This window comes from Nipponia nippon, unplaced genomic scaffold (genome assembly GCF_047370975.1).
Source record: "Nipponia nippon isolate SJK-2023a ecotype South Korea unplaced genomic scaffold, ASM4737097v1 scaffold_9, whole genome shotgun sequence".
NCBI lineage: Eukaryota > Metazoa > Chordata > Aves > Pelecaniformes > Threskiornithidae > Nipponia > Nipponia nippon.
In genome coordinates this window covers 10,026,947-10,047,854 of record NW_028262413.1, presented here as the reverse complement: position 1 = coordinate 10,047,854, position 20,908 = coordinate 10,026,947, and the positions used below count along the sequence as shown (strand labels likewise).

The window sequence follows — 20,908 nt, the reverse complement described above, 5'->3', positions numbered from 1 at the left end:
ACAGAGCGGGAGGTGCGGAGCAGGGAGATGGCTTTGTGCTCTGGGCATCTGCAACAACCTGAGCTGGAAGAGAAGTTAGTGCATCTATTTCTGCAGGAGTATTCTGATCCTTATTTTTTTTCTCCGTTCTCTGGCTCTTGAAAGTGCTTTTTAAAATAGGATTTCTAGTGTATAATTTGAGCACGGGATCAGCCAGGAGAAAATGATGACAGCTTTGTTCCCTGTGTTGCAGATAATGAGGTGTCGGAGGCAGATAGCGCTGGGTGTTAGGTGGGAGCTGTGTCTGAAGCGCCTGCCCAGCTTACTGACGTGCGGCGGCGATTAACGCCGGCGAGCCGTTTCCTTCTTTTCCTCTAGCGTCTAAATGGGGTTGTTGTCAGGGCATATGGCAAAAGGGTTAAAATTTAATTAGAAAACATAGTGGTAGCTACTGGAGCTTAAGAGATTTATATAAGCTGCTAAGAAGGACAAGGCTGCTGTGTGAGCTGCTGGTAGGGCTGAGCTACTGCAGCCTCTGGCTCGGCTTCAGGCGCCGCGGGCCGGGGCATGCCTGGGAATCTGCCCAGGAAGCGCCGTGAAAGAGGAGTTTGTTTTAAGGCTTGACCCTGGCTCTGTGCAACACCCCTGTCCTCCGCCCGCCGTATAAAGCCGGGCTGCCATCATGCCAGGCGTTTGAACGCGGGAGAGAGAGCCAGCGGGAGCCAGCTGGGACGGGGATTTTGTTTTGCCGGTGGAGCAGCTCATGGCTTCGGTGTTCATGTGCGGGGTGGAGGACCTGCTGTTCAGCGGGAGCCGCTTCGTCTGGACGGTGACGGTGGCAGCGCTGAGGAGGTGGTACGCTGCCCGGCTGCGGGCTTGCCGGCAAGCCCTGCGAGCATGGTGTGGCCTCCGGGACGTCTACCAGGTAAAAAACCCTCGGTAATCCCTCCAGGTTTCGTTAAAAAAGCATCGTGCCACCTATGGACACGTGCTCGCTCACCTGTCCGATTCCGCAGTGCACGCACCCCAGGTGAGGCGGCTGGGACGGGGTGAGGATGAAGAGCATCATGCTGGAGCTGTGGCTCGCGCAGCCCCAGTGTGAAGATACCCATCAGGTTTATAACCTGAGAGTCTACGCTGATGTCCAATATTGCTTTCAAACAGCCAGCGCTGTGTGTCTGCCTTAAATTCAGGGTTTGGGGGAGAAATTTTCTATGTTAAATGTTTATCTAGCCAGTTTATCTAAAACTGTTTCGGCAGCTGACTACCCCCTCTATTGCAGCCCCTCGGGAGCCCCTCACACTGCTGTCACCATCCTTGCACTCGGGATCTGGGAGATGTAGCTCAGCTCTCAGCCTGCGCTGCCATCGGGCACTTGGAGCACGATGCTGCTGTGGGAGAGACTGGCTGTGTTTTTGTTTTCTGCCGCTTGTGTTGCTGAATAGTGGCAGACTGTAATGTGATACACTTTCCATTGCAAAGGGATTGCTATTTTGGGGGGGCTGCAGTGGGTCCTGAAATGATGATTGGGAGGCTCCCCTTCCTGCAGGCAAAAAATACAGCACTGTACTTGCAGTTACTGTGGTATCCAGTTGCACTTAGGGTGGTGTCACTCTTTTTGGAGTCTGTTTTTACTGGCAGTTATTTATTTTTGTGTCTGTCTATTTTTGTCTTGTGTGTAAACTTGTGATGTGTGCCTGGTCATAGTGTCAGTGTGTGTGTTTGCTAGATTATGTTGAATATTTCAAAGCTGCTTCTCCCACCTCCCTGGTGTTTTGCAATACAGAGAATGCCACAGTTCATAGCAAACAGTTCTCCAGAACCATCAGGATGTAACTTCCTTGGGAAAGTCATGCTAAAAGGACATCTGTGCCTATTTAATCCCAAAGGGATCTGTTGCTATTTAGCTTTAAGGTATGCCCAGGAGTGGGAGAACAGCTTTACAGGGATAGAAGTTCTTCCAAGTGCTTGAATGCATCTTGTACAGATGATGGATGTAAACACTTTGTGATACATGTGACATGTGCCCCTTGAGGAATATGGATTATGTAGTTAAGGAATGCAGGAGTATAGGCATCATTGCTCCCTATCTGCCCACTTTTACTGACCTGAAGAAATGTGGGATGTGGCCCTGGCTCCCTTCTTTCTCTATAAATAAAATCCAGCTACACCTGTACTGCGTGGGTGTTGTTTTTGGAGTCCGTTCACGTAAAGAGCATGGAGCTTGGACTGCCTTTGCTCCCTGCTGTGTCCCCATGGAGGCAAACCCCATCCCTCCAGGGCTGGAATAACGGCTCTGACCAGCTCTGACAACAGCTGTATTCAGCCTGTTGAGCTGCGATTCTCTGATGGTTGGCTCAAAGTGAAAAGGGATTTTTTTTTTTTCCAAAACAAAGTGTGACTGTACCTCTGTCCAAACCTGTGTCCTAGTGGCTGTTGGTGGAATAATCTGTCGTCTTTATGAAAAACATCGCTGACTTGTGCCTGTGTCCTAAAGTGGGGATGTGAAAATGGGTAAAATGAGGAGATGGATCCTTGCATCGTCTTTCCAGGTGGCCCGTGAGCCGGGGGGTGGATGGGGAGTGTCCCTTCCCTGCTCCCACAGCTTGTCACAGCCATGAGGAGAGCACAGCCAGACCGCTGGGGACATGCAGTGACCTGTTGCCCTGTGTTCGCTGCACTGAGGGTCGGACTGTGCCCTGCCATCCCTGTGAGATGAAACTGGGCAGAAACAAGGCAACTCTCACATTTTAATGTCAGGAATTTCCTAGTGGTAATTTGGGGTGTATTAAAGAGGGATGGCTGAAAGAATGCCCTGCAGCTCTTCCTTGGGTTGCATAACACAGTGGTTTTTTTGCTGAAGTCTTGGCTCTTTGCTGTTAAAAGCACTGGCAGTATCCTGGCTGAGTCCAGTGGGTGCAGGACTGAGCACACAGCATTAAAAGTCCCTGGTCTGTTTGGATGTTGGAGACCTGAAGAGGTTGAATCAAATACTATTTTTCTTTTCCTTCCTGCCAGGGATGCTATTTGTCTTAACTTCTTGCTAGAATAAGTCCTGTAGTTAGTGCAGCCACGTGAAAACACACTTTTGCCTTGTGTTCTTATTCATATTGGCATGTGGACAGGTGCTTAACAAAGTCCTTTCCCACCTTGGCTTCATCAAGAATGTTCATATTTCTGTAACTCCTTTGTATTCATATTCCAGGTGTGAAAAATACCACAGGTTGTATATAAAGGCTCTTCTGACTAAACTTGCACTCTTGCTCTCTCTGAGGACTCCTTGGGCTGTGCCCGGTGTAACAAACCAGGAAAGAAGGCAGAACTTTGTCACTGAGCTGTGTCCAAGGGAAGGGTGAGGTGACAGGCACTTGCACTGCTGGTCAGCCCTGGAGGCTTCGGTTTGCTTTGATCCATATTTGGGTTTCATGTCTTGTGGGTCTGGCTGTTTTCAGGTGAGTTGGACACTGCTAGCAGGTATCTTTTTTTTAGTCATCAGTACGTTATTGTGGTGAAAGGAAAGCCAGAAGGATTTCTTCTCCTTGGGCTGCTAAGTTTGTTATTGTGGTGGTGGGGTTTTGTGGTCTGTCTTTCTTTAAATATAAAATGCTTGCTAGCCTCATGAGAGACCTGAGCTTGAGTCCCAGCATGGCGAAGCCACTAACACCTTGATGCTTCTACACAGGGCTCTCACCTATGTCTTTTGCAGCTGGCAGGTGCGGAGGTTGTCACGCAGGCAGAGCTGTCTGGCCAGGGGAGGCTGAAATCCTCTCTGCCAGCATAAAGCCTTTACCTGCCTTAGCAGCTTTAAGTTGGGGGGAAAATAAAACAACCAAACCCAAGAACCAAACCAGCCTTTGTCAGTTACCTTCTCTTTAGCCTTCTTGTTTCTAGCATGTGTGTAGGAAACACCTTCCAAGGTCTTACTGGCTGTTGTTTCACCCTTTCATCAGTGCAGGGACCTTGGCCCCAGCAAGCCAAGCTCAGGCGCTTTCCCAAGCTGGTCTCTGCTCCAAGGTGCTTGTCATCGTTTGTCTCATCTGCTAAAGGAGGAGGGATGTCCCATTTGCCCAGAGCCTATTCATTTGGAGGAGTTTGAGCCAAACTGTTGGTGGGGCATCCCGTTTCACTCTGAAATAACCTCTGAACCCATGCGAGGGGAGGAGGGTTGTACAGTATGTGAATTTATCCTCTCTGTGAGCGCTTGGGTTGTATGCCAGGGAACATTGTCTTGTCTATGGCAGAGAGCATCTGAAAGCCTGTCCTAGAAAAAAAAGACTTGCAGAGACAGCTGATGGAAGAGCTGGCACAGATCTTTAACTGCAGCAAGTCAATATGAGCTGTTGGGGCTATTAGGGCTTGGAAAAAGTCCTAGGTGAGAATTCAGCATAGAAGCCTTCATCCAAGGGTACCCATTTCCCCATGAGGGCTGTATTTTGTTGCAGAGATCTGGCATGTAGCACTCTGGCCTGCCAGCTGGGCTTTGGGGGCCTTCCCAGAGCCCTTCCGATGCCTGCAATGGGACAGCGTGGCACTTCTGGATGTCCTGATACTAGTTCCAAAATAAAGCTTTTGGCAGGACTCTCCACATGCTGGTTTTATAGGCCACCTGTCTTAGATTTAATTATAGAGCAGTAAAACAGAAAGTGAAATTTTTATATAATGAGGTTAATAAGCAGCAGCAAAGCCAAAAACTTTCAGGATCAACATCTACCGTGTGTTTAGTTACTTGTGTTACCACTGGCCTGACTTTCATTGGGATGTCAATGCTACCATATTCTGGTGCACATCTTCCCCCGATGTACAAATATCGTTTTTTTCCTATAAATCCCATGGCACAGTCATTCCTCATTGGCCCCTATGCTTTAAGCATGAAAGAAACATTGCATCAAAGTCTATTTGATAATGTAACTAATTTTGTAAATGAAAAACTGGTGAATGCTTTAGCGTCAGTGCTAAAATGCATGTCAGCCAGTCTGATGCAAAGTGGAAAAGAGAAGCCAGGCAAATTGTCCCCAAACTCCCTGCAGAATATGATGACACGTTGCGATTAATATCTGGTGGACATGAAACCGGGTATGGGAGCATCTCTGTGATTAAGCTATTCAGTTACACTGGTAATTTGGCCAACAACCTCTGGTGTAAAAGTGTAAATTGAATTCATGTGGCATTTTGGACAAAGTGATTTTTAACCTCTGAAAGGTCATTTCCTTTGAAGTAGAAAAAAAAAAAATAATTGCTGATGAAGCACAATAAATAAGCTTTGTACATGTGTCCGTCCCATATGTACCTGGGGTGGAGGAGCGAGAGAGGAAGCGGTTGACTTCTGTTTCCTATGGTGCTAACGTAGTTGGTTTGGATAGTGAGGACCACGTTTCCTCTGCTACCACACCTTAACTTTAACATTATAAAAAATGCTGACAACAAATTGGAGATGCCTTTTTTCCTTTTGTTTTCACAATGATGAAAAGCAGTGCTGGAGCAGTGAGGGAGAGCACGAAGGGGGAGCGCCGTGTTGTCAGGGCAGAGCTTTCCTTCCTCCGCACCAGACAGACCCTGGGAGCAATGCTCAAAGGAAACGTCTCGGGTGTCCTTGTGGGTCAGGGCTTTCCAAAGGGAGCTTGAAGACCTTTTCAGAGGATGCTGAATATGTGCCCCTTCAAAGATTTTTTTTTTTTAAACTTGGGCACTGGGGATTACCGGTTGCTCTGGGAAAGCTTTGCTCTGACTGCTTTCATCCAGCTGTTTTTCTTTTTGAAAGATCTAATCTAATTCTGTGACACTGCTCGTGCATCACCTGCAGAGCTTTGGGTTTGCTTGAAAGCCCCATCATGTCCGAACACGGCATGTGGAGGCTCCCCCGTGGCTGGGGCTTTGGGGGAGCCTCTTGCAGAGCTGAGAACAGAGCCGGCTCTAGGTGCTGCCTCCCGACAGCTTAGAGTTAAACTTGGCTTTACACACTTCCAACAGCAGCTTTCCAAAGCTCTCTTCCAGAAATATTTCCATTTGAGCTCATGATATAGTGTTTTCTGTTTGAGAGAGTTTATTCAAACAAAAACACGATTTTTGTACCGCTCCTCTCTTCCCTAGCAGACAAACTTCACAACCAGACTGTGAACTTCATCTCATTTCCTTCAGGGTGTCACGGTGCCAGTTTCAAACAGTGCCTTCTATTCACTACCCGCTTTGGCCTGTATAAATATTTTTTTTCGATCTGATGCAGTTCACAAAATATGTTAGATTTCAAATGTCGCTGGCGCCACTTTTCAGAACCAGGCTCCTGCACAAAGGTGTTGCTGCATGAACTTCTCTGGATAAATCTCTGTTTCGGTCTTGTGCAGAGAGGCTGGCCAGCTTGCTCTGACTGGACAAGAGGCTTATGAAATGGCAAATTAAGTGTTTCGGGCACATGCTGGTTTTTCCATATTTCATTTTTTGTCCGAGTGTTTAGCTTTGTGTCACTCTTTTGCTAGTGCTGTCACTGCAGTTCTTTGCCATCTTGGATGGACTGTCCATGTGCTTAAAATAACACTGTGCTATCTCTGTCTCCTCATCTTCTAAAAATCAGGCCACCCTTGTACAGTCTGCATTGCTCTTAAAACCTCTGAGTCATAATTAGTGATTAGTAATTCTACTAATCTTCTGTACAGATGGAGACCAGTTCATTCTCAGAGACTGCAAAGAGGATAAAGTTATCAGCACTAGAATATATTAGCTTAAATACCCTCCCACACACAAATACACATGTACACTTTTCCCTGCTAATTGGTCTGTCATTCATTTAAACATGCATAAACTCTTCATGTTGGGGAAGGAGAGGTGGGGAGAATAAGGGTCATCGAAATGCTGAGAATAGCCTGAATGTGCTGCTGTTTGGCCATTAAAAGCCGTCATTGACTATCCAAGCAATGTTTGGTTTGACTGATGTTTCCATGGTTGACTTTTCCAGCTGATGTAGAATAGGTGCTGTCCTGGCGATGGGTGCCCCAGTGTTCATCTTCCTGCTTGCCATTGGGTGCAAATGTGTGGTCCCAGCAGAGCTGGGAGTGGTGATGGAGAAGTTATTGCATGCAGCACTTATACTACATGGCCACTGCTAATTATGTGCTGTTTTCTGAGCACCCTGAGTTTACCTGTTGCTGGGTCAGTGGTTTCTAGGTAGGGTGACGTGGGCAGAGGAGGGTGCATGAGGTGGGGAAGGACATGCTTTTTGGTATCTTGTGCAGGCAGGTTCCTGGCTTGTGTATGGGAGAGGAATGCAAAGGACTGGAGAATGGGAGTAAAGAAGCTGGAACAGCAGGAGAGGGCAGTGCAAGAGTTACATAGCATGAAAGGTACAGGCTGTGCAGACAAGGAAAGAGATCAGGGAATTAAAAAAAAAAATCATTCTGACCCCATTCAGGTGTATGTCAAAACCCCCAATATTCCAAACTGAGCGCAAACTTGCAAGCAAGTGTGGGAAAACAAACAAGTAAGAAAAAACAGCAGCAGGTTGTCGACAGACAAGAAAAAAATGAGGGGAGCAATCTCTCCAGAAAGGTAGCTGACCTAGGCCAAGAGGACCCCATCGTGCTGAGTGTAGAGTTGTTTGGCTGACACTGGACTGAACGTGTCTGGTTGCCACAGTTGTTTTGGGAGAGCAAATATGTTGGTGTAGATGAAGCCCATTGGGAATCTGGTTGGGCAGGGGCACTTAGTAGGCGTGCAAGTTGGTGTTTGCTAAGCCATAGCAAAAGTGGGAGTAATTCCTGTCTAATATCAAGCACGTTGCACCTGCTCACCTCATTCAGAGAGGCAGGAGTGTGCTGCATTTGCTGTAGGGTTATATAACCTTTGGTGGGGAGTCGTAGTGCTGCCATCCCCAAACACCAGCTCGGAGCTCTTCTGGTGGCCTCTGAGTTGCAGAGACTTTCCCCTGCTCAGCTCTTGCTGCTCTAACAGCTTCCCACTGCTAGAGCCTCTTACAGATATGCTGTATTTCTTTTAAACTCTAGTTTTAATTCTTGTTTAGAAGAATTATCTGTGGCCCAAAGTAGAGCTGAATTACACAGCCCAGATCTGTATTTGTTTGGAAGCCCTGGATCCTCTGAGGAGCTGTGCTCTCCCCTTTCTCCAGCTATTCCTGTCCCTGGGGTTGTCCCAGCAGGGCAGGAGTTGGCACCACCCAGGTAACATTCACGTCATTCCTCTAAGGAAAATGACTCACTGTCTATTTTTCATCTTATTTTGGGGCTTTGGATTATGTGTCTTGGAGACAAACACAAGTTTGTTACTCTGAAATACTCTCCCAAAACTGTCTCAGCTGCCACCCCTTAGGTCACTAGTGCAGTCTGGACCAGCTGGCTGGACTGAGCTGGCATCCTCCTGCCTGATGTAGGGCCAGCTCATGGTTTTTGCATGAAACCTGTGATACTGAGCATTGTGTGGAGAGCTTTTGTAGACTCATGACCATAAGAATATTAGCTTCTACAAAGTAACTTGGGGGGGCGGGGAATGCTTCTGTCTGTGGCTATTTAAAAGGTGGATATTTGATCCAAGCTAGTTCTTCTGCATTAAACAAGGAGGGTGAGACACCTCTGGCATCTCACTGCATCCCAGGTGCCTGGGGTAGCCGGGGTAGGCTGCTCTCTGGAGGTGTCTGGATTGCCAGTAACTTACGGGGCAGCCCCAGTGCCTGGCCCAGGTGAGGGGAGCGGGGCTGACGCGTGCCATTTGGTTGTGTGGACCGGGCAGCCCTGTTTCTGCTTCTCTTCCCAGCAGCATCAGCAAGGCTCTGGCTTTACACTGTGCTCTGCAGCTTAATGGAGCCTGTTGTTGGCCTCAAATGCTTGGTACACGGAGCCTCCTCTTTGGGGCAGTTTAGCCCCTGAGAAGGCTCAGTACACTTAAGAAGTGGGAGCCGTGTGTCTCTGAGCAGGTGTTGCTTTCAAAAGTTTGACCCTGAGGTTCTTGCTTCCCATTCTGGTAAAAGCAAGCTAGTTTGTTCCAGGTGTTGAACTTAAATTTTCTATTAAGGTAGATCCATAGATTATAAAAAAAGTAACAGGATGGAAAAGTCTTCATACTTGGTCCTCTCTGTGCATAGTTACTGCTCAGTTGTGGGAAGCATAAATAATGAAAGGAGAGCTTCCAGCTAAAGGGAAGAGATTGTTCTCACTCCCAGGTGAGGTCTTGGTGTGCATCCAGAGCTCCTACCTGCTCTGGTAGCATTTTGTGATGTTCCCCTTGGCCTGTATCTTCCAGCCCATGTTAGATGCTGTGGACCTGGGCTGTGTTGTTCCCTTGGCGTCAATCTTCCTACCATAACTTGTGCGGCCAGAGGATGCAAGTCAATGGTGTAATTTAAAAGCTTGGGTACCCATAGTCGCATCACATAAAAGGAAATTAATAATGCTGAGCTGTGTTTGTGAAGGAGGAACAGGCTTGTACTTTAGATTTTGAAGTAACTGCATGTGTAAATTTGAGATCTTGTGCACCTGCATGGAGGTCAGATTGGAGTTCTGGAGGTTAAAGCTTCCTGGATTTGGGTGCACAGTTCTTTGGTTTTCTGTTCTGTTTTTTCTTTTTTTTTCAGTGAAGGCAGTGTTATATAGTCATCTGATATTTCTTTTGGAGGAGAGCTCAGTTTTTATGCCTTTGTGTGATACCTGTGCTCTGCCTGACACAGTTAGCATTGCTGCGTCAAAGCCCAGAGGTGTGTGAAGCCTTGCAGGTTGATGTGTCAGAAGGGAAGAAATCAGAGAGATTAAGTATAACTTGGTGTTTTGCACACAGAAAACAGTCCTGCAAAGAGAGCAGTGGAACAGCAGGCAGATGATTTATTCCTGCACCTCTGCCAGCAGTGAACTGTGCTCCTGGAGACCAACCCTGATCCCAGAACAAATTCAGATTGGGTATAAACAAATTCAGAAGAGTATAAACTCTGTCTGCGCTCCTGGTTCCCTCCCCAATGTGCCGTAGCCCACGTCAGAGGCAGCAGCCCAAAGCATGCTTTGGAAAGGAGCTGGGGAAATCCAGTGAAACCCTGTACCCTGGGGTACCTGTCACAGCAAGGGACTATGGAGATGTGAGTGTAGGAAATGAGGGCAGGTGTGCTGAGAAGACAAGCTCTGGTTATCTTTGTTTACCTGTATACCTTCAGATCTGTAGAGGAGCTTCCCTGCTGCCATGGGGCTAAGCCCCTGCTCCCAGGGGTCAAAAGCGAAGGCAGCGGCTTGAAGTTTTAGCGCTGTGCCAAGTTTTAGCATAAAGGTCCCTTCTGTCCCCTGGGTGGGGATGTGTGAGGAGGAAGAGCCGGAGGGGTGATGGCAGCTCCCAACAAGCACAGAGCTGTTGGCATGGGGGTCCTTGGCCAGCTGCCGTGGCGCAGGGGGGCTGGCAGGGACCCATGTTCCCACATGTGTCTCACTGCCCCAGAGCTGGTACCTTGTGCTATGGCTTTAGTCAGTAACTGATGTTTTTTTACGTGGTTTTGTTTCATAATAAAGGGGTTAATATCACAAAGGGGAAAAAAAATTGTAATGCTTTCCCAGCTTGCCTTCATTTTTAACAATCACGTTTCAACCTCTTGTGTCCCCTGACTCATGCTGGAAGGGCTTTTGTTTCTGAATCTGTAATCAAAGCAACAAATACGGAGGTCACTTCCTTGAGATTATATGGCAACGGAAGAAGTCTGGGATCATGTCTCCCTTCTCCCAGCTCGAATGTACAGAAAACATGAAGGCGTAGTACATGTATGCTGTTGAGTACTTCTTGGGTTTCTTCAGTCCTTTTAAACCATCAGGGTGTGTGGTTTGGAGGTAAGAGGCTATATTTTAATTTCTGATCCTTAGCAGCAACAGATAATGTTGTTTAGTGCTGTTACATTGTGCCCCAACTTAAACATCATGCAGACCTCAGAGCTGTGAGTGCAGGAGAGCAGGCAGCCAAAAAGCAGCACAGAGCAAAGCAAGTTTGCTTTGGGGTACTTCGGTAGTGCAGGCTAAAACCTTTTTGCTTGGTCTTTGCCCTGAAAGATCAGTCTGTAAAAATTTCTTTGCATCTTTTGCACTCTGTTGTGGAGATTAAGGGGCTGTTTGTTTTCTCCCAGCATTTACAGCTGCTTTTTCCTGCCTTTGTTGTAAGTGCTGCCTTGGCTGCTTTAGGAAAGTGCTAAATCCAAGCTTGATTCTGGTAACTTTGCTGCAGCTGGAAAGCAGGTCTGTAATTTCTGATTATAGAGAAAACCCATTTTCAGAGATTACTGTTATAGACTGCTCTGAGATATGACTTAAACTGAACAAAGCACAAATTCATAAGTCCTGAGAAAAGGCAGCCAGTGCCTGGTACAGTAGCTCCTTTCAGCATGTAACTATTAAATGTTTCATCAGTAAGGTCCCCACCCCTCTTACCCCCCCCCCCCCCCAAAAAAAAAAAAAAACCCAACTCATGAAGAAGTTGGCACTGGAGATGCAGCAACGCACATGGAGTTCGTTAACGGCTGTTGAGAAAGAGCCTTTGATCCGAAGCGCTTGTTTTGCTTTGAAAGTGGAGTGTGGAGCAGACCAAATCTGTCAACCCCCCCCGAGTGCCTGGCAAGGTGCTGGCGGCTGGGCAGGATGGCTCCTCGCCACAGAAACGCTGCTCAGCGCCCGTTGCAGCCAATACCCGCTCCTTTGATTTCTTCCAAAGAGCTTAGGATTTCAGGCTTTGCTTGTTTTATTTGCTTGCTCTTTGTGCTTTTTAAAGAGTTACAGAAGTTAAAGGCAGTTCAGATGGACTTGTGATATAGCCCTTTTTTAATTATGTTTCATCACCTGCTTACCTAATGTCTGTTCAAGGTTGGCGTCTGGGTTTCCCAAGGGGCTGCTGCCAAGTGTGAGAGTGACTGGAAAAGTCCAGGGGGAGGATGGGGACAGGATGGGGGATGAGCCGGGTGCAAGGACCCTGATGGGGTGGGGGGAAGAGATGCAAGATGCCCTTGGAGGATGTGGTGCTGCCTGGAGAGGATGGTAGATATTTGGTCAAGGCTTGCTCTGCCTGTGTCTCCTGTCCCAGGTGCCTTCCCTCAAAAACCCAACCCAGGGCTGAGCAGGGAGAAGCAAGAAGTACAGTGGAGGGGATGGAGGAGCAGCCTGTGAGAAGCCATCAAAGAGATGAGGGAAAGCTTCAGGGCTCCCTTTCTGGGGCTGACATGGTATTTTTTCTGTTGGGTAGCCAGGGAAGCTCTCTGATCCCACAGGATCTCTCTTTCCCCTGAGTTCCCAGGAGATTGCACTGGAACAAAACATCACCATGGGCCCATGCGCAGTAATGACCCGACTGCAGTGCCTGTGCTGTTGGTGATAAGCATGTCTCCACCAGATGCTAATTTATTAGCTGTGTTCTGCCAAGGAAAGCAGATGTTGGATGAAGTATTTCATTGACTTGATATTTGTGGCAGATTTGCACTGATTGTTTCCTATTAATTTTCCTGATTTTTAGGATTAGCTGTAGAGTTGCCTGTCTATTCTTTTCTTGCTGTTATTTTAAATACATTGCAAAGTGGTAGGAATGGTAATGTCAGCACCTGTGGAATGACATGACCTGTTTGAGAAACATTTCAGTTTTGAGTACAAGACACCTTTATTTAATATAAGGAGAATACTGATGCAACAAGGGGGCTGTTTCTTCAAGAAGATAGCTAACTTCCCTCCTTCTCTCAGAGGGACTTGGCATCTATTCATAACACTGCTGACAAGATCCCATGCCCTTTGGCAGTGTCAGGAGAGGTGAGATGCTGTCTGGATGCTGCTTGTCAGCTGAAAACCATGGGATGAGCGGAACCAGCAAAGGCTCTTCTGCAGTAGTACATCCCTCTGCCTCATGCTGTGGGAACCAATGCTGCCTGCATGCTTGTAGCATGCTCCTCTGCGTGCTGGTGCACAGGTTGTGCGTGGCTGAACACCCCCTGCACCCCCGGCATGGCGGGGGAGCAGCAGTGAGTATTTGAAACCACCATCAAGCATCTAGACAGACAGCCATGCTGCAAAATTTCCTTGTTGGGGATGAGAGGGGTTAGTTTTTTACATTGCATGCTCCTGGTAGAGACCAAGAAGCAGCAACTCCCCTGTTTATATTTTGCTCTTGGCAAAGGGCTTTATCTCCTGGCTGGGATGCTGTATTTATCGTTTTGAGGAAGACTGAATTCATGCATTCCCTGGATTTTCATTTATCACTGTTCTTTCATTTTGTCTTTCATTGCAGTGTGCTTATTGTTATTTCTGAGCATTGCACGTGAGCATTTTGGGAGAGGAGGATGAGCTTTAGAGCCCCACAACCTGCTCCAGTGAGTGGGATCTTTCTAATGACCACAAGAGGCTGTGCCTGTTCTGTTCAAATCAGCAAACCATCAATAAAGCAAGTGAAAGAGTCCCTTAAATTTGCCATCCCCTGCAACAAGAAATAGTAGAATAAATGGAGAAAAGGAGAATCGCATGGAAAGTGTGTTGGCACTTGGCCCTGAAAAGCCACAGTGCCTGCAGTGAGGGAGAGCACTTGGGCTGTTGCTTTGCCAGAGGCTCAGCTGGTGGGGCTTACATGAAAGCCAGTTGATGCTCTGCAGGAGCCAGGGTTTTTTTATTGTATCTTCAGTTCATGTGGCTATTTTAGGAAGGTGCCATGCAACCCAGAGAGCCTCTCAGCCCCCAGTTCCAGGCAGTGTGTTTCACCTCTCTTTGCCAAACTTCAGCAGAGGCGACATTTCCATGGAAGCATCATCAAAGGGTCATTTGTACCAGCTTGCACTTAAGTAAGTTTTCTCCAGCCTGTCTCATGTTAAAACATTATTTCTGTGCACGTTGTATTCAATCTGGTCTTCAAGTGTCTGTCCCTGCCTGGCTGCTCCTGAGACAAGAAGCACAGGGTCACGCTGAGGTTGCTGTGGGTAAATACCCCATGAGCACTGGGACAAGACAGGAGTGGCACTGGGAGTCACCCTGGCGAGGTGAGATGGGTCCCACAAGGTGGCTTGCCATAGCACAAAGGGTGAGAGCTGTAGCCAGCCACTTCAGCGCATTGCTGGCTATTTAACATTAAGCAGATACTGGCTTCTGTTAAGGTTAATACCAAGATAAATTATTTAAGGCAAAATCCTGTCCCTGTTAAAGTTCATAGCAAAATTCATCGACTACATTGGAGCCAAGACTTCAGCCAAAGGTTTCTTTGACTTGAAGATTAGGAAGGAGAGGCAGTGTGACTGGAGACATGATCTGCTCCCTGTAAAGCTGCTGGAAGCTTTGCTGTTGCCTTTGAAGGGATCATGTCAAGTTTATTGCACCTGCATGAGCCAGGCTGTGGTGCTGTGGCAAGGAACCCACTGGCTGCCCAGGCTGGTGTGTGGAGAGACCAGGGGGAAACCTGAGTTCTCAGATGCAGAGCCAACCTTTGTGTTTAGCAGGAGGTATCGGTGAGTCCAGGAGACTTCATTGAGCGGAGGGTGACCAGGCAGAGGAGGCATCACCTGGGGGCTCTTGCACTGCACCCCTTGCTGCAAAGGAGGTGATGGAGAAGTGCGCAGTGGGATGGAGGTGCATTGCCCTTCCCCAGATCTACACCCCTGTGAGGGTGGAGTGCTTCCAACTGCTCCATCCATCTGTGTCCCCCCTGGAGTGCCTTCCACCATGGGACACTCGGTGACAGGCACCTATGCTGGGTCAGGGAGGACCCGTGGGCTGCAAACAGGCTGACAAGGAGTGCGCATCAAGGCATTTTTGGAGACCTATGTGGATCCTTTAAAAACTTTCCATAGAAATGCTGGTATAAAACCAAACTCCTGTTTGTTATTTTTCTGCTTATTCCTTAAAGCTTTGAGCGACTCCGAGTGCTGGAACACGACGAGGCTTTGCTCTCCCAACAGACACACCAGGAAACTCTGAGGTCATTTCAAGCATTATAACTTTTTTCCTCTTCCCCCCCAGCTGCACACAGGCCCCTTCCTTCCAGGAGGACAGGCAAAGGCTTTTATTTTCTTGAGATGTGCCTTGTTAGGACAGCTCTATATTGCAATACATTCTTGCATCTTATTTTATATTTTTATCAAGCTGTGTGCATTTATGGGCCAGATGTAAGCTGGCCAGTTTTATCAAAGTCAATGAAGCAATGCTGATCTAAGGCAGCTGAGGATCTGATCCTAAATGCCTTCAGGACTGAAGGGGAAAAAAAACCCACCTAAATGCCACAGAAACTGAGGTCAGTGTAGGGGCTTCAGTATTGAGCTTTGAAATCTCTTACAGGCTTATGAGTTAGAGAAGAGTTGGGGAAATAAAAAACCTTACAGGAAATTACTGGAGATGCTTTATAGCTGGCTAACTGCAGCTCAGGTACAGATTTTGAGATGAAATTCTTTTAAGTACAAGGCTGGTTCTCTGGGCTCCTACACCTGCATAGCAGTGCTGCTGCCTCTGAGACACCGGTCCGAAGCAGGATGGCAGGATTTTGCCCCCCCCTCCCCATGCCACAGGCTTTGTGGAGGCTGGGTCGGTGTGGCGAAGGGACAGCATTTCCTAGCTCACCACGTGCATCTTGTAAGCGAGTGGGAATATTGCTCTCTTGCTTTGTTATCCATATCTTCTTCAGCGCTCAGACTGCTTGAGCCACTGTGATGTGCCTGTTTCAGAAACAAATGATCCAGTTTTTACAATCCATGTTCTAACAATGCACCGCAGCCCGCTTTCTTGCTTTTAAAACTGCAGGTTTAAGGCTTTGTGTGCCAGCTGTTTATTTAGTGAAAATGGTTCCCCTTTCTCTCTCATTGCTGGATGCATCAGTGCAGTTTTTTTTCTTCCTGTAAAATATCTTCCAGAGCTTACTCACCTGCCAGTGAAGTTTATTTTCATGTGGTTATCCTGCAAGGAGCTTATGGAAGTAAAGTGAGCAGTTCTGTGCAGCTGGGACCAAATCCCTGGTGTTGCAGTCAGGTGTTTTCCAGGCAGAGCCCCTGTGGGTGCTCAGTAACACCTGTGCCTGAGCAAAAGGGTTCCTCTTGAGAGGAAGGGAAGAGGCTTGCTATTTCTGAAAGATTTCTTATGGCTTGTGGGGTTTGGGGTGTTAAAGATGTGGAGCCTCACTGCGGTGGAGGGGTGGAGTGGTTTTAAAGCTTACAGCAAATGTGTATTTACGTGGATGCAGGACGCTGGCACAGCCTGGCTGTCCCTGGGCAGGTCACAGTTACCCGTTAGTGCAATGCGGTCGTGTCAGAAGCGTGTGTACATGGGCTGCTGAAGCCCAAATCATGGCACATCCCAGATGCTCTCATGCTCTCAAATGCTGGGATGTGTGCACAGACCTCTAAGCATTTTGACAGTAGAAACAGTTCCCAATTTAGTCTCAATTATGTGCAGCTTATGCGTAATCCTCTCTGGCCACAGAGTTGTTAGGGTTTAGGGTTTTTTTGGCTTTCCTTAATAGCGAAGACTCCAGACCTTCTTAAAACAAAAAAGGCTTAAAAATAGAAGTCAGTGACAGATATGGCCAGCTATGCCAAGCGCTGTCTCTCTAATTTGCCCAATTCTGGGAGGTGAAATCTGGTCTGGAGGGGGTGCAATATATTGGGTTTGCTTCTGACCCGAACTCTTCATGATTTCCCATTTGTAAGCTATGCTTCAGGAGATGTTATTCTGTCAGCTTTTTTTTGGCTTAAGTTTTTTTGAGGTTTCCTGTTTACACCCTGTCTAATTATTTTTTTCTTATTTTTTTCCTAACTGGATGACACACATGGATGTCTAAAAATATTGCATGTAACAACCAGCTTCGAATAAGGAGGATGTTTCTGCTGAAGAGAAATAGCATAAATAACCTGAATGGTTTTTTTCCCAAATAAACATTCAGGCTCAGGATATCACAGGGAATTGGTTTAAGTAACCAAGAAGTAGGGTTTTTTCTCTCTACCCTGTTGTTTTTTTTCTTTTTAAAGGAGTGATGTTTTGGAAAGTCTGCCCCAATGACTTTAGGTGGAGAATTTATCTTAATGTTTTTGTCACAAGCGAGATGGAGGAAAATTTTTTTTTTCCAGCTATATGAAACCTTTCTGAACATGTTAACCTGCTATGTAGAATTGCAGTCTCATCCTATGCTTTAATTTCCACACATGGAGATTCTGAGAATTGTGTGCTTCTCCATTATCTGCCTTTTTCACTGATGATCTGGGTAAATTAGGTTCTTGCTGAAAGTACCTGCCAGTAAGTTAGCAGGGCTGCAATATTTTGATATTACTGCATTTCTGCATCGGACAGTGCTTGTCTCCTTTTTACTCCTCTCCATTTTTGAGTTTGTATTGCTTGTGTGCAGAACATACAGGTGACTTTGGGAAACAATAAGAATCCAGCATCCCAGTATCTCAGTATGGTTTTGCCAAAAATGGGGCTGTGCATTACATCGCCCCGCTAATTTCCTTCTGGGAATGAGATGAGATACAGAGATACTTCCTGAATTTTATGCTCCTGCTTCTTTTACTGGATAATAGCTAAAATATTAGCAGGCTTTTAAAAATAACTGCTAAAAAGAACAACTTGGGGGCACGTTGCAGAAATAGAGCAAAATTGTTCATTTGTACGGACAATGCAAAATCAACGAGAATAAGCTGAAAACATAGATGTGTGTGTATATATATCTCAAGACTGCTCATGCCACCTCTTAACTGAGCCAGACAGCTGTGCTCATCTTGTGATGGATTGGTCCAACTACATAGAAAATCAATTGTATTGTTCAGCTTAGCAAGACGAGCTGAATTCAAGATGAAAACATATCCTCTGAGGAGGAGCCCAGTGCCCCAAGAGCTGGGGAGTCAAACGCAGGTCCCTTCCCAGAGCCCAAGGAAACAGGCCTGCGAGCGGATGTACTGCAGGGAAATAAATCACGCCGGTGTCAGTGGGGGAGTTTAAAAATTAGTCCTTTGCTGCTTTGGCTCCAAGAGCTCAGGGTCTCTGGTCGCTGAGCTGGAGGCACTCTTCCATGGCCAAAATCTTTGTATATTCTATGATACTATGGTGGTGAAGTTCTCTTTTTGAAGCTCCCCAGCTCTTCTTCAGGCAAGAGGAGAGGACTGGAGCAGACGATTGATACCTGTGGCCGTGCTGGAGCGTGTGGCATTGCTGTGCCGCAGTCATGTTGCATCTCTGCATCACTGCGCTGGGACAATATGGGACCGGTGGAAGGCGACTGATACTCTAAAGCTTGTGAGGTGGTCTTGCGGCTGCAGTAGCCTCTGAAGCTTTTGGTTCTGCCCCCTGTACAAACGAGGCTTGCAAAATGTGAGTACTGTCTTGTATATAGGAGCCCTGTCTGCACAGGGGGCCAGCTCCGTGTGAGGAGAGAGTTGTCCCCTGGTGGGCGACATTCCTGATGCAGGAAGGGCTTGTGTTGCTCTGTCATAGTAATTGGGAGTGATTTGCTTCTGATTGTGTTTGTAAGTACAGAGTAAGCCAAGTGAAGTGCTCTCTGCCCCATCAGGAATGGGGTGGGGATACTTGGAGTGAGCTCTTGCACAGCTGCAGAAACCAGGGTGCTGGTTGCTGAAGCCTTTGGTCTGCCAGAGGAGGTTAAGGGCTGATGTTTGGACTGTCCTAGCTACCATCACTTTGTTTAGGGATCGGAGCCTGCAAATGCAAAACTGGTAGTCAGCCCAGCAGACTTGTGTTCCTCGACTGGACTGTGGTGCCATGCAGTGAGTATCCATGTTGTGCCTCTCAGCCCAGGTGGAGAAGGCATCTTAGCAGGGATGTAGCCCTTAGGTGTGCGTGCTTGGGCTGGGGAGGCAGAGGGGTGCAAGCAGCAAATGAAGGGGCTCCAGGGCTCCCCTCTTCCTTGAGCTACAGCAAGCAGCAGGCCCTGGACGTTGCTGTTGTGTCCCACCATGCGACAGAGCATTCCTGGGGTGACACAAGTTCATTGCCACAGAGCTCTGGGGAGACAGATGGGGGCTGACAGGTTTGTCACATAATGGCATTTTGTGGTGCTTTATCGCTGAGCACCCTGGCATCCTCTGCAACTTCTTGATTGGGCTTTCCAGTACTCTGGGAAGCAGCTGTATGATTCCTTCTGAGATGAGGGACTGGAGACCTGGAGACTCAGGTACTAGATGTATCTATATCTGTAAATCAGACTTTTAAGCTATGTCCTTATGTTTTCTCATCAATAAAATCCAGGATATTTATATCTTGCCTATCTTCAGGGGTTTCATGAGGTTTAATTACTTTTAAGGTGCTTTGCAATTACCTTGGATACCTGAATAGAAACACAGATTATGTTTGGTATTTCTTTTATGTTTTAATCTTCCCGGCAACCTTCCCTTCTCCTCAGCACAAGGCTTTGTGGATGTGTTTGCTATAATAGAAACCTTTTTTACTTAACAATAGACAACCGAGGCAATTAAAACAGTCAGAAGTGATTAATGTGATTTCACTGGGTGAAAGCCAAAGCAGCTAGCAATTAAATAATGGCAACCCTGTGCTATCTCGGAGCAACAAATCGGAAATTATTTAAAAACACTATTGGATCAGACACTTCGCAACAGGGGCAGATTGGTAACAGTATGTCAGAGCCAGAAATATGCACCACCTTGAAGGGTGTGCTGATGAAATGATTAATTGATGGTAACATGTGACTGACTGATGAGCACACGATGGCGGACCTTCAGCTCTCAGGAACAAATGGACCTGTGATCAGATCATAATGGATTTAAGGGCTCTGGGCGGCATGTTTGAGTGGATAAATAGCAGGGAGCGTGCTGGAAGCTGGAATTGGGATGCTGCAGCTTTGCTTCCAAAACCTGAAGGATAAAGTGCTGGAAGTGGTACCCTGCTGGGAGCATGGGCCTGGGGCTAGTGCAGCTCTGGGCTGATGCCTCCTCGGGGTGCCATACCGTGGGGTGAGGCCGTGGTTTGCAGGGGGAGCATCGCTGCTGTCTCTGTGATGGTGCAGTCTGCTCTGCACCCTTGTAGACACAACTTGTCACTCTTCATCTGGTACTTCTCTACAAATTCACATTCACAGCAGTAGGATAAATGAAAAGGAAGGGGTTTCTTCCAGCTAGGCTTGCTCTGCAAATGGTCCTTTTACTAGTATTGCTGCTTTGATGAGCAACGTGATGATAAGTGTTTAGTTAGTGCCATAAGTTGCCAGCGTTGGTACCACAGATGCCGTAACCCCGTTTTCCCAGACACTAGACAAAGTTGTGCTGGCAGATGCCTGTCTCTGACCTGTTGGCAGAGCTCCTCAGGAGGGGGCTCCCTCCTCGGTTTTGGTCAAAATGAGCTCAATTAGTTGAAACAATAAAGCTTTGTTAATTTGGCTTCTTACGGCTGAAAGGGGCTGACTGGTGACAGAAGAGGCTGTGTCTCGGCAGCCCTTGCTGTGCAAGCAGCCGTGTGTTGAAACGGGGGCAGTGCTGGGGGAGGCAGGAGGTCTCCCTTTGGTTGTACTGCAATTGGGTATAAATTGTATTTATTTAAGTCTTTTATAAGATTTGGATGTGCAGGACAGGAGGTGATGGGGGGGGGAGTACTGGTGGCAGCAGAGCTCAGCCCTGTCCTTGTCCTCGTCCCTGCGGAGCCAGAGGGATGTGAAAGGAGAAACCGCTGTGTGTTGCTGTTTAATCCCTCCGGGAGCCCCTATCTAAGCAAACCACCCTCAGCCTCTGCTCAGAGCTCAGAATTTATAGTCTGTGAGAAGCTTGTGCTGTCAGGAAAATGAGTTACTCTGAGACTGGGAGAATAAATATAAAAGCCAGGTTTCCTTCACCAGCTCTTGCCCGGAGAGCATTGCGAAGCCAGTCCTCACCAAAGCCAGCGAAGAGGTCCAGAATTAGAACAGATTTTAAATAATGTAAAAGCTTTTGTGGAAATGTATTAGATTTCAAAGGGCAGATATTAAAGGGGCATAATGTGCAGCTATTTCTGAATTGCTCTCCTCTTAAAGA

General features: G+C 47.2%; 1 protein-coding gene across 5 annotated transcripts in view; it reads left to right on the top strand.

Moving 5' to 3' along the window:
• The window catches only part of FRMD4B (FERM domain containing 4B), a 144,760-nt gene that overhangs the window by 58,746 nt on the left and 65,106 nt on the right, over positions 1–20,908 (top strand). The window contains exon 1 of one of the 5 annotated variants that reach the window (XM_087743916.1): positions 651–904. The exons of 2 other annotated variants lie outside the window; for them this stretch is intronic. In XM_087743916.1, the coding sequence (XP_087600042.1) occupies positions 743–904 (162 nt within the window). In that variant the 5' untranslated portion in view covers positions 651–742. Of the gene's footprint in view, positions 1–650; positions 905–20,908 lie in introns of those variants that run through there. 2 more of the 5 variants (XM_087743913.1, XM_009469884.2) reach the window with 2 other exon arrangements.